This window comes from Anoplolepis gracilipes, chromosome 14 (genome assembly GCF_047496725.1).
Source record: "Anoplolepis gracilipes chromosome 14, ASM4749672v1, whole genome shotgun sequence".
Classification (NCBI taxonomy): domain Eukaryota; kingdom Metazoa; phylum Arthropoda; class Insecta; order Hymenoptera; family Formicidae; genus Anoplolepis; species Anoplolepis gracilipes.
In genome coordinates this window covers 643,859-657,181 of record NC_132983.1, presented here as the reverse complement: position 1 = coordinate 657,181, position 13,323 = coordinate 643,859, and the positions used below count along the sequence as shown (strand labels likewise).

General features: G+C 28.5%; 1 protein-coding gene across 5 annotated transcripts; it reads right to left on the bottom strand.

Annotated features, from left to right (window-relative positions):
• Nucleotides 1-1,644: 1,644 nt before the first annotated feature.
• On the bottom strand, nucleotides 1,645-12,057 carry LOC140673209 (sodium-coupled monocarboxylate transporter 1). 5 transcript variants are annotated; one of them, XM_072905952.1, is made up of 11 exons: nucleotides 11,972-12,057; nucleotides 11,676-11,858; nucleotides 9,065-9,100; nucleotides 6,480-6,836; nucleotides 6,106-6,331; nucleotides 5,439-5,506; nucleotides 4,116-4,411; nucleotides 3,720-3,938; nucleotides 3,409-3,592; nucleotides 2,874-3,155; nucleotides 1,646-2,517 (listed from the first exon to the last, which is right to left on the bottom strand). In XM_072905952.1, the coding sequence occupies exons 4-11, from the start codon at nucleotides 6,825-6,827 to the stop codon at nucleotides 2,275-2,277; spliced, it is 1,866 nt and encodes a 621-aa protein (XP_072762053.1). In that variant the 5' UTR covers nucleotides 6,828-6,836; nucleotides 9,065-9,100; nucleotides 11,676-11,858; nucleotides 11,972-12,057; the 3' UTR covers nucleotides 1,646-2,274. The 5 variants fall into 5 exon arrangements, with proteins under 5 accessions (XP_072762054.1, XP_072762056.1, XP_072762055.1 ...); XM_072905953.1 differs by having other exon boundaries at nucleotides 1,645-2,517; nucleotides 6,480-6,830; nucleotides 11,676-12,016; XM_072905955.1 differs by lacking the exons at nucleotides 11,676-11,858; nucleotides 11,972-12,057 and adding an exon at nucleotides 9,196-9,453 and having other exon boundaries at nucleotides 1,645-2,517.
• Between the last annotated feature and the right edge of the window lie 1,266 nt (nucleotides 12,058-13,323).

The window sequence follows — 13,323 nt, the reverse complement described above, 5'->3', positions numbered from 1 at the left end:
ATTATTTTATTACTGTAATTATGAGAATAAATAACACGGGACAGAAAATTTAACCTACATAGGACGTTCTAAATTTCAGTTAAATTATATTTGTTTTTATTCTTTTAAAATGATCCCGATGATTAATATTAATTGAATGAAACAATCTATGAAATTTTTTTTTAGTTACCGAAAAGTTTTTAGTTGGCTATTGATAGATGAATTATATAGTTCAATATTTTTTTTTCAACTTAAGAAAGAAAGCAATTATTTGAGAAACTTGAAGTTAAAGTTTTAAAAGAGACCACTTTAATGCACTTTAGCATTACGCCATGTTGGAAAAGTTTTGTTGCATTCGAAATTAAATATATGTTAGAACTTTTAATTTTCAAAAAAAAGTCACATATAATAAATTTACTTTCATTATGTTCTTTTCATTTATTAATTTTTTATTTATTTATCTTATTTATTGTTTTACATATATTTAAAAATAAATCTTTTAATATCAATATCCATATATATATATAACAATAGAATATCCGCAAAATCCGCGTTGTCTTTTAATAAATTATATGCAAAATGAAAGCACTTTCTGAGGTAATTAAATATTTCTAATGAGCGCTGAGGGGATTCTTGTTTCCATAAAATATAAAAACAATTTATTAATGATGGAATATAATTTTGAAAGAAAGTTTTGACTATTGCAAACGAAAAGAAAATTAAGCTCAAGTTCTTTTCTTGACTAAAAAATAACTCGTAATATTTAACAACGAATTATACATATATTCTTTTGCATATAAATTTCCATTAAAATTAATGCACCATTAAAAGTAGTTAATTTCGGCGAAGAATATATATAAGTTTGTCCGAAACTCACGATGTACGTAATAACAAAAATTTTGTAGCGTTAGACGTATGTACATACATTAGCACAGCCATTTCATTCATAATACAGAACGCTCAAAAACTGTTACATCCGAATTTGTATATAATAAAAAGATCTCTCATTATTTATCCATAAATTACACTCTTTCTCTCTTTTAAAATATAAAAAAAATTACATAGTAATTACTCTGTTAAAAAAATAAATAATTCTCAAATGCTAAACTAGTAATTTTTAAATTTTTTACTTTAAATTAAAATATATTTCAAGGAATCTTAAATAGTTTGATAATAAAATAAAATGTGATAATAGTAAAAAAAATCGTGCTTTGATCGATTGCATTCTTTCCGATTGATTACAATGTTACCAGTTATTTTTTAATCTATCATTTTTAGCTTGTTGCTTTTATTCACATTTGTAGGTTTTATTATTTCATTATATAAATAAATAGTTTTGATTATTTAGCAAAAACATTTTCCATATATCTCTTTAAATAATTATTATATATATAAATAATATTATATAAATAATAGAGAAGATGAGTATTAATAAAAGAATCACAATAAATTTTGTACTACTATTTTTGCATAGAAAATCAAATTCCATATAAAGCAGATATTTAAATAATATATAGATTCGATATTATATTTTTTTTCAATACTAAAATTACAATTTACAATGTAAATACGAAATTTTCTTAATTTACATTACATGCAAACTCAATAGTGAAAAATTTAATCCAATAGATTCTTTATCATATCTTCTATTTCAAATGTTATGATGCAGTTATTTAAAATAAATCCTGAAGAATAATGTTGCAATATCTATTATATTATTATTAGTAACTTATTTAGTTTATTTTGTAGAAATAAACTAAATAATAGTAATATGAAGTAAAAAAATAAGTTAAAATAGAAAATAAAATATTTGCAATTTTGTCATAAAGTAATAATTAATTAGAATTAATTGTTCATATTGCAGAAATCCGGATTATATTCCTAATAATACCGCGATAAATAAAAATAGAGTATTTATTATGTAATACAATAATAAATAATTATGGAAAGTTTAACTTTTTTTTCTTGTAACTAATATTGATTTAAATTGTGAAATTACAGAGAATAGTGTCTTTATTCGAATTCAGCTAACCCACAAATCTGATGAAAGACAATTTGGAACTTTTCTTAACCGTCCTCATAATCTGTCAAACTTTTGTTCCATCTCAGAATGTATCTGCTCTGAAAAAAAGGATCGAATGCCGTTTGAGTGTTCGTTAAACAGGAATGAATCCCATCATGCAACTCCATTTTAATGCTCGCTAAATTAGATTTTGACTATATTTTAATACTATATCGATATCTATTCCGTGATCCGACTGCACTCATCTCCACGTGGCTGTCGTTTGACGTTCTTCATGCTCTCACTTCGGGCACTTGTCGCTGTGCCTCGTCCGTCAGCTCGAGGCCGAAATTGGTAATACCCTGATTCCCAGTAACGCGAGGCTTCGTCTGCATACGGAACATGGCTGCGATCGGCGGACTGAGATAGTCCTGGTCCACGTCAGTGGGATTCTGTGCACCTGTCGCAAAACTGGCTGCCAGACCCACCAGTATGGTTAACATGCAGCCAATCATGCTATACCATAGGTAACTGGTCTGTGCAAGCCATATCAGAAAATTGAGGTTGTTATTATCAGCGTATTTATTATATATTATTTATTATACGAGCTCGAATAAAAATTTCTTTTGCATAAAGTAATGCAAAAGAAATATAAAATAATCCTATAATGTAAATTATACGAAATAGAAATTAAACTACAAACGAAAGTAAAAGATAAATAGAAGATAAGAAAAAATGATAGGCATAAAGTCAATACATAGATTGCTAGATAAATGACAAAAAAAAAAAAAAAATGGCAAAGAGAAAAAAATAGAAAAAATTAATAATTAATTTCATATTAAGCAATTACTTTGTATTCTAAAAAATAATTATATTTTCGGATAAATCTCACCTTGTATATAGACGAAGCCTCGTCGTTGTATACGGATTCATCAGAAATAATTGTAGTTTCGTTTATGCAAGGGCAGTTTGCAATCGAGGTGAACTTACTATCCAATTTGATCTGTCCATTTACAGCTGCAATTTGGGCGCCTAATCCGATCCATAGCACGACTACTAGACTCGTGATAGCACCAATTATTGCTCCTTTAGCATTAGCCCATGGCAAAAACATACCCAAGGAAAATAATCCCAAAGTCACTCCGCCTACCATGCCATTGAAAGATAATGCAACCTAAGAATGAATGATCTGTTTTCGGTGAATAACATACAATTTACGGCACAATTATACAGATAGGAAGAAACACGATGATATAAAGTAGTATATAAAAATGGATAAAAGATATATATTGCGTTAAATATCATAAAATAATTGAAAAAATCACCAACACACTTATAATTTGTATTACATTTTTTAAATTATACTTTGCACAAATTGCCAATTTAAATCTTTAAAAAAATGCAGCAAAATTTTATACATAATATACCTGCAGAACGCCACCTAGTCGTTCTACGACAAAGACCAGCGCAAAGCTCAGAGCTCCGAAAAATATACTGATCCATCTGGCATAAATCGCGCCTTTACTTGCCGGTAATTCCATCTGAAGGAGCCCACGAAAAATATCCTCGCAGGTAATCGCTGCTAAAGAGTTTAGAGCGCTCGCAACGGTTCTGAAATCATTTCTGAGATTATTTCCAAGTCGAATTTGAATAACAAATTCAGAGCTACATCGAGATGAATAAATTTGATAAGCGTTGAAGAAATTCTCAATCATTTCTCAGCCATTGTTTAACATACCCGAGAGACGCGGCGAAGATGCCGGCGACGAAAAATCCAGGCATTCCGCGAAGACTTCCTAAAACATTCATTACATACAGCGGTAATATCTGATCCTGTTCGCTTATATATCCAGCGGTCAAAGGATCGCAGTCTTTGTAAGTGCTGTACAGCACCATTCCAGTCAAAAAATTGATGCTATAAATTACGATCATGCCAAACGCAGATACCCACAGCGCTCTGTAAAGATAAAAATTACACACGACGTGTATGATACATGTGCAATATAACTACATAAATTTGTCAAGCAATAATAAGTAATGTCGACATTTTATAAAATAATAAATCAATCAATCTCCTTTAGCCATAATTTTTGCACTATTGCGAAATATTATTGTCTCTCGAACAGACACTTACATTCTTACTTGCGAGATGCTCTCGACGCTGAGGTACTTTTGTATGGATGCTTGGTTGCTGCAGAACATGGTAGCCCAGTAGAAAGTACCTCCAACAACAACGCTCCAGAAGCTATGTCGTACATTGGGTCTGGGATCCATGTTAAAGAATTCTATCCTATCAGATTTCGCAATGTCCTGCCAAACTAGTGCACTTCCCCCAGCCCACGACAATCCATAACCCAAGATAAGGAATAATGAGCCGATAAGAACGGCGGCTTGGAAAGTATCAGCCATTATTACAGCTTTCATACCACCCTATTGTAATAATAAATAAATATTATATATATATAATAATTATACACAATATAATATTACATTATTATATTATTAATAATATTATAATAATTACACATTTATATGGAATAATTGTAGAATATTGCAGAAAATATAATTTCCCATTAATTCTAATCTTAAGTTTAATGTTAATTTTAATTTTAATTTTAATTTTGATTTTAAGTTTCAAATTTGACTTTAACTTTAATTTTGAGTTTTGAATTTAATTGTAATTTTTTGATTAGTAGTCTATATGATAGTAGTTTATTTTATTATTTGTTTTATTTTAATATAATTTATATCATTTGTTATACGATCACACACAACATGGACACAATCTCAACAAATGTAAAAAGCTGGAAGTCATCCAAAGCCGAAAGGCAAGGATTAATAAAATAATAATAGTAATAATTTCCCATCACGCTCATAATAAAATGTATAAAATATTATAAACGACAAAAATTATGTTATTAAATATAATTTTTATTAAATATATAGTTTATTAATATTATATATATTTTATTAAATTTATTATAAATTATGTTTATTTCAAATGTGAAATAGAAAATTATATATTTTTTCGATATATAAAATTATCACATTCTTAATTGTTATTATTGAGATTAATAATAAGGCTCTTTTAATGTTTACAAACAACTACATATGAAAATAGAGCGAAGAGACAAATATTTATGCGTCGGTTTTTCAGAAATTAAATTTTTAAATGCGAAAGTTGTTTTGTAGCCGCTTTTTAGCGAATTAATTCTTCGAGTATAGCGTCAGAAATTTTTATTTTGCGCGACAAATGCCCACTTTAAACTTTATAATTCTTCGCAATTATTTCTAATATTTTCTATCTAATGACTGAAATGTGCAGTTTAATTATTATTATGACTTCAAATTAATTAGTTAATAAAACGAAAGAAATGGTCTGAATTGTTATAATTTTATTAAATCTATGTAATATTATTCAACTATATATATATATATATGTATAACAATTACGAACCTGCGAGGCATAGAAAATGCAGACTACATAGACTAGAGTTACAGCTATGTAAGTATTCAGGCCTGTAACTGTAAATGAAAGAGTATATCGTTTATCATTTCAATGAATTTTTAGGATCACACTATGGATTATTAAGAAAGATTACTAAGGAGTCAACCGTTATGGACACTTTTTACAAGCTATAATAAAAATTGTATTCATACTATTTTCAGTGAAATATTATAATGACGTCAATAACAACAAGAAGAATTCCGAGAGTTTTGCGCATGCTTAAGCAAAAAAGTTGTTTTACGACCACTTTTTAGCGAATTAATTCTTCCAGCACAGCATCGGAAACTTTTAATATGCATTATTTTGCGCAACAAATGTTCATTTAAACTTTATAATTCTCGCGATTATTTCCAATATTTTCTATTTACTGACTGAAATGAATTTAATTATTATTATGACTTGAAATTAACGTTAATAGAATGAAAGAAATGGTCTAATCATTGTTTTAAGAACAAGAATTAAAATTTAAAAAAAATGTGCTTTTATTATAACTAATTTGTAACTGGCTTGATACGTTATGACTTGCGCTAGGTATTTTTTGCCGGATCGCAATAATAAATGTAGAATCCAATACGATTGCAAATTGTTACAAGATACAATTTCAGTCATCACTCACCATGACTTAACGCCAATGCAGGTGCATATACAGCTACTGACGTATACAACACCATTTGCAGCATATATAGTGCGCTCGCGAGCAATCGGCAATGTTGGTTGAAGCGAAGATGCAGATATTCGTAGCTCGAAGTCAGCCTTAATTTCATGAACACGGGTAGATAAAAAATAGAGGTGATCGGTACCACGAGTATAAAAGAGAGACAAGTCATCCAGAATTGAGTACCCTGAATAGAGAAACACAAAGCAGATGTTTTTAGAAAATAATTTTCGAGCAGGATTTTATAATTTTCTAACACATTCTTTTTTTTTTTTTCTTTTTCTAAAAAAAATATCCGCGAATGATAATCCGGATGATATATCGTATCGTCGCACCTGCCCGTACATTTCCGCGGGATTTCCCAAAAGCTCGATGGCCGTGATGAAGCTAGCGGCCAGCGACATCGCCGTAGGAAACGTGCCCATGGTGGAGCCGCCCAGCAGGAAGTCCTGGCTGGTCTCTTGCTTCTTGGCGAAGAAGCCGTAGAAAGTACCGATCAGACACGAAATTAGCAGCATCATGGCCAGCACCGTGTAATCCGCCCATGAGAAATAGTGAAGCAAAGTAGGATGCTCCTCCCGACATTTCTCCTCGTCGCTTTTAACACCGTGCCGCTGCTCCGCGGACGAGGCCGACAGGAAAAGAAACAGGACGAAGAGATGCCGTCGCATTTTCGCAGACATCTGCTCTCTCTAATTATTTTTCATATATTCTATTAATATATAACATGAGAAAAGATAAACTTAAGGGTTTTTAAATTTTAAAAATAACTTTTTATTGTAGTAAAATATCGAAAATAAAATAGTTTTTATAACAAAGAAGTTGTTCTCATGTTTACCTGTAATTTAGCATAATTTTAATTACACTTCAATTCAGCGAGGTTTATATATATATATATTACAAAGATTTAAAAAATGCAAAAATTTTAAAAATGGCATTCTCCCAAATTACTAAGCTCAGATCTACATTAATTAAAGACGCATGGCCAGTAGAAAGACAGTAGAGACGGTATATTTAAATACATATATTAAAACTAAAATGCGCGCGTGTTACAGAAAGACTTTTGTTAATAGAAATTATTTAATGTAAGAGATTTAATTTATTGATATCAAGGGGCATAGCAAATTCCAGAAAATTGTTCAACAATATAATATAGCAGCGTTTTAATGATGCTCACACAAATTGATATATGTGACACTATCTCAATTGGACACCTTTCATTTGACACCAGTCACCTTGAATTCTACGGACCTTATCGAGTATTATATATCGAAGATATATCGTATAGCAGTATAGTTAAACGTCATCGGTATAGTTTCAATCCAAATATCGATTAATTCAACTAAAGTGTCAAGTGATGTTAATTTAATGACGCGAAAAATTTATAAAGTAAAGAAAAGAATATTGTTAATACATTAATCCATTGTATTTATAAATTAAATCATAAGTTAGTATAATTATAAAATTGGTGTCGAATTAAAGTAACAAGATAAATAAGGTATTTTAAGATGATTTATGAAAAAGGAAATGCATAATTTTTTGTAAAAAAATGCGGAGTTAATTCTTTACTGAAATTCCAAATAAGTTTTGTAATAATTTTTCGAGTTTCAGAATTTATATATGCGATAAATTAGCATCAAATTAAAATTTTATAAAAGTAAGGTCTGATGAATTGAAAATTGAATAGCAAATAATATTTTGTTAATTAAGTTTTATCTTTAAAGTTTAATTCGCGAAAGTCTCTTTACTTTTGTGATTTTATATAACTTTTTAAATATTTTATTGTTCTTTTATTTGTAATAGAAATAGAAATAGAAAATTATTTCTAAGTGAAAATAATTACTCTCAATTTTATAAGAGGAATAATGCCCATCTGCTTTTTGCCAATTCTAAAAAGGTATAATTTTTTATAAATTAAAATTGGATCATTGTATAAATTAACAAGAAAGACTGAAAAGATCAATAAAGATTGGTGAAGAACAAATCCCTATTAAAATATATGCAAATAAAATTGATTGCTCAACAATTATTAATCGTTGCATAAACAAGTCAGCAATAAAATAGAACATATATTAATCAATCTTCTGTGACTTATACAATTCCAATTATTTAACAATCTACGCGTTGTCGTAGATTGTTGACAATAATTGACATAACTATCTACAGTTTCATAACCAATATATTCTTCTATTCTTCGGTGATTATTAAGATACATATTCAAACCGGTTAGACTATTAATTATCTGGTTAGAACCGGTTAGTTCGACATAAAACTACAATTTAATGAATCTAAAATCGTTAGGAAACGTACAAAAATATTTTATAGATTTTATTATAATTTGCACAAAATCTAAAATACACAAAAAATATATATGTGATGCAAAATATTTTGTTGCGTTCGTAACATTAATGAAATATATTATCAGTATTATCACTGATTTGAGATATTCATATTTATGAAATATATAATCAATATCAATTGTATAATTTTATATTTAATATTATATTATATATATAATTTTATCCGATCAAAATTAAAAAATAATTATATCTATTATATTTATAGTATTTATCTATTTATATATTTATAGTCTTGAAATTAATAATATCGATAAATCGTAATTTCGTATAAATCAATTAAAAAAATAGGACGTATTATTTCTATAAAAAATAAATAGAAATGTATAAAGTTAAAGGGATAATAATAATGATATTATAAATAAGCTCTATAAGCGAAAAACAACAATATACATAAATGAAATAAAATTACACTTTTCATCGTGTTGAGTAAACTAGATTACACTAGAAAAAATTAGATGAGAAAGTAACCCAACCGATTGCTGATTTTAAAGTTTATGGATTTACAAACTTTTCTTTGATTTATTTTTAAAGAATACAAAAAAGATTTTTTTTAATCTTACCTCTCTTGATTGCTTTCAAGACGTGGAACGGATCACCTGATTAAAAAAAAAAAAAAAATGTATATACAAAACACGAAGATTCTAACGACTAATCACGCCTCACTCGCAAGTACCAGCCGATAAGAACGTACGAAATTGTAGTTGAATGATTTTGCTCGTTTTCCTAATGTAACGCATATATGATCGGCTAATAAGTTCGCTTTGATCGAAACCTCTCGCTCTTTCGCGAGAGTCTGCTCGTCCCCCCTTTGAAAGGACACGCGGTTTTTCCGACTTAAAATATGGAGGTATTTGTAGAATCTTGGCGCGACTTCGACTTCCAACTTCCACTTTTGGTCCCCCTTAATTTCCACGCAGCGAAAATCTACGGATTAAACGGAGAACGGAATCGAGACTGATCGTTTTAATTGTCACGTGTGCGCCTTTATACGAACGATCATCCCCCTACTACTACGTGTGACTGGTTTCAATGTGAAACTCGCCAAAATAATAACAATCGTCCTGTTGTTAAATCGCATCAATGATAAATTGCATAATTGTTGTCACATATTGCTTTCATGATTTATACGATTTTATAATTTTACGTGCTCGTAGACTTTGATATCTTCAATCAAATTTGTATAAAACACGTGTTTTCTTTGTCTCCTTTATATTCTGATAATTTAGCGATAATATTGTTCATTATTATTATTGCTTATGCATTTTATTAGGTATGACTAATAACACAGTTTTGACAAATAATAGAGCAAGATTAAATATAAAATAATAAAATTTTTGATAAAAATTATGCATTTTATTAGGCATGACTTAATAACGTAGTTTTGATAAATAATAGAGAGATTAAATATAAAGTAATGAAATTTTTGGTAATAAGTAATGAGCTTGTATTATATTGTAAAAATTAATAATTTTGCATTATATTATATAATACATTAATTTTATAAGAAATAAAATATTATTTGTTAATTTACACATAGGTATGCAACATAGAAATAAAAGAAATTTAAAGTTATATGACTAATTATTAAGTATCAATAAACAAAAAACAGTGCTATATCTCTATCATATTCTACAATATATTTTGTATTCAAAATTTTTATAATTAATTATCGTAATGACCGAAAATAAGAAAATTTTCGAACGCGGGTAAAATTCCCAAACCTCCAATTCTTATAAAATCAAATAAGCGTGACTACACATCGTTAAATAGCGGATACTTAAAAAATATATTCAAATAATGTAGATGAAGTTTTGTTCAGCTGAATATCTGATTCTATAAAAAAATCGTATATAAAAGCGATTTATTTTGCATGACGAAATAATACAAAGGATACACAAAAAAGAGAAAAGACACGTGTCCTTGGATATTGCGCATCTATATTACATTCAAAATCATGACTTATAGGCATAATTATGAATGTAGGAAATATATATAAAAAAATGTTAAAATTATTTAAATATTTTGAGATTCGCGTGTAAAAATAATTTTTTCTTTAATTCTTATTTATTTCCTTTTTCTCTTTTTTTTTACTTAAGGAAATTAATGTATGTGTAAACATATTATTAAATTATCTCTTCTTCTTAAACGATATATTTCACTATATAATTTCGTGATATCACGGTCAATTATGAATCATTCGTCTAATAGCCGATATAAGCTCTGACAGGAAACCAATGTCGTACGTCCAATATAACTCGCAGCACGTGTGAAAATCCGGCTAAGTCCACATTTAACCGGTTACAGTTTACAGAATATTAAATAAACCAGGTAGAGACGGGGATTTTTAACATGCATATAATATTAAGACGTTAGTCGAAATCGAAATCGGATAAAGCGTGCAATTAATTGGTCATCATCTCGAATTTATGACGAAAGCAAACAATCATTGAAATCTGTTAAAATATCTGTGATTATATTATATGTATATATGAATATTTATCACTTTTAGTGTTTTTCATATAAAAAACATATATACAAAGATACATTCCTAAAACGATTTGTGCTTTTCTCTTCTATTTGAAATTATAAATAATTTTTTGAATAAAAATTAAATTATTTTATCTTAAAAATAAAAAACAATCTTAATAACAAATTCATCGATTGTCTTAAAAGCATCACCATATTTCTTTAAATCGATTATTATTGAAACCTGTGTTTTGCATAAAACGAGTCATTTTTGGAACATCTACACGCAGCATGTGCAGATTTAACTAGATAATACCGATTAACATCGACGAAGTGTAGTTAACAATTTTATTCAATGCATTTCTATGCGCTAATAACTCCAATCACGATTCCTCGGATATGACTAATATGAATTGCAATACATTGCAATGTTAATTGACCGATTATTTATTATTGATTTATTCACACATATGTTGCACGTTTCTTTTATTAAAGTAAAAATCGTCAACATTATTGGCAAAATAAAATTGATATTTGTCAGAAATTTGTAAATTAAAAGGGAACAAAATTTAATAAACTTTCATTAATTTAAAAGAAAACCTCAAGTGCGCTAATTCATCGAAAAATTTGTTTTTAAGATTTGTATTTAAGATTTAAAGCAATAAAGATGACTTTTTTAAACAAATTTTACTTATTACTACTCACCTTCCATGAAATTTTAATTGCGGATGATCTTACAGATGTGTTGTAAAATCGTAGAATTATTTATAAGGAAACAAATCATTAATAGAAATTGTTGTAATGGATCACGTGACATCAACAAAACACTTGTGAGTTTGATTTAATATTAAAATTAACATATCACACAAACGTGTATATATTATCGCACTGAAAACAAATTATTATAATTTCACACATCATTCTTACAATTAGATGCGATCATTTTACACGAAATAATGACTTTATTTCTGCGAAGCTAAAATCGAACGTATTGTACACACCTATAAAGGACTGTTGTCATCGAAAGTCAAAGACAGTCTAACATGTTGTCAAAAATAATACAAAGAAAGCATGAGAATGAAGAAAGAGAGAATGAGAAAGAAAATTCTTCGCGAAATAATAAATAAGGAAAAAAAAAGGAGAAAAGAGAAAGAGAAAGAGAGAGATAGAAAGGAGAGAGAGAGAGAGGGGGGGGGGCGGGGAGAAGAAATCGATGCAGCTGATCACATGATCTCCGAGTGTTAATTAATTATGTCAATTAATGTAATTTATTTTGTAATTTATCAATGTTTAAATATATAGGTATGTTCATCTTGTAGATAAGATTTATATAATACAATAAACATTTAACCGTTAAGTAAAAATTATTCTTATTTCCTGCAAATTATATTGTGCGATAAAATAATGAATAATAATTTTAAAAAATCTATATTTCAGAAATATCTTTTTTAATTTTATTAATTTGTCAAATGAGTGCGTAGGCCTATTTTACATATTGATTCTAAATATAAACTGCACTTGGAAAGTTGTTTTTATCTTCTAAAGTTTAAACCATAATATCGCAATGAAAAAATTGCAAAACGTTGAATTAAACCAGAGACGCGTCAGGAGTGCATATCAAGGATAGCCATCGAGATATTTGACGCAAGCAGCGAAGTGATGACAGGTTTTATAATTCTACTTAATTGATCATTAACAAATGGCCCAGCCACCCCGTCTAGGGGGTCTAGGAAGAGAAGCCAAAGATTAGGTGTTATTTTACAGACCTGTGAGACGTGTCAGTGGAAAAATAATTAAAAAGGACCTACAGACTCACAGAGAGAGAGAGAGAGAGAGAGAGAGAGAGAGAGAGAGAGAGAGCTCCGACAGATCTCAGCGATCTGGCGAAGTCGCATAAATTGAAACTGGTTTCAACTGACTGTCGTTGGTTCAATCTGGCGAATCAATCCAAACGAACTAGAAGCTTTTGCGTGGCCACCTTGGGGTTTCTTCCTCTCTACTTTGTCTTATTTTTTAAATATAACTCCAGTTTTTTTCATCCATTTAAATATATTAGAAAGACCTCAAAGAAAAGCATATGGTTATATATCATAGATAATAAAGATGCCATTTGAATTTCAGTTTCTCAAGATATTTAAGAAGCAGAAATTTTTCCTATTTCCATTGAATGTTTCAGAATTATTGGATACTATTTTATCCATGGATTTTATGGCAAAAAACTGAAATAATAAACTTAATTAATACTACCAAATATTTCGTAGATTCCTACTTAATACAAAATATATTAAACGCAAATTTTTGAAAAAGTTTGCAGTTAATTGTTGCAATTATTATATAAATTTTAATAATTAGA

Bases quoted from the DNA above. Each gene is read 5' to 3' on its own strand.
- LOC140673209 (XM_072905952.1), bottom strand. From the start codon at position 6,827: ATGTCTGCGAAAATGCGACGGCATCTCTTCGTCCTGTTTCTTTTCCTG. The intron at 3,939-4,115 runs GTAAGTGTCTGT...TTATCTTTACAG, and splicing joins AGCATCTCGCAAGTAAGAAT to AGCGCTGTGGGTATCTGCGT. The intron at 3,593-3,719 runs GTATGTTAAACA...AAATGATTTCAG, and splicing joins ATCTTCGCCGCGTCTCTCGG to AACCGTTGCGAGCGCTCTAA.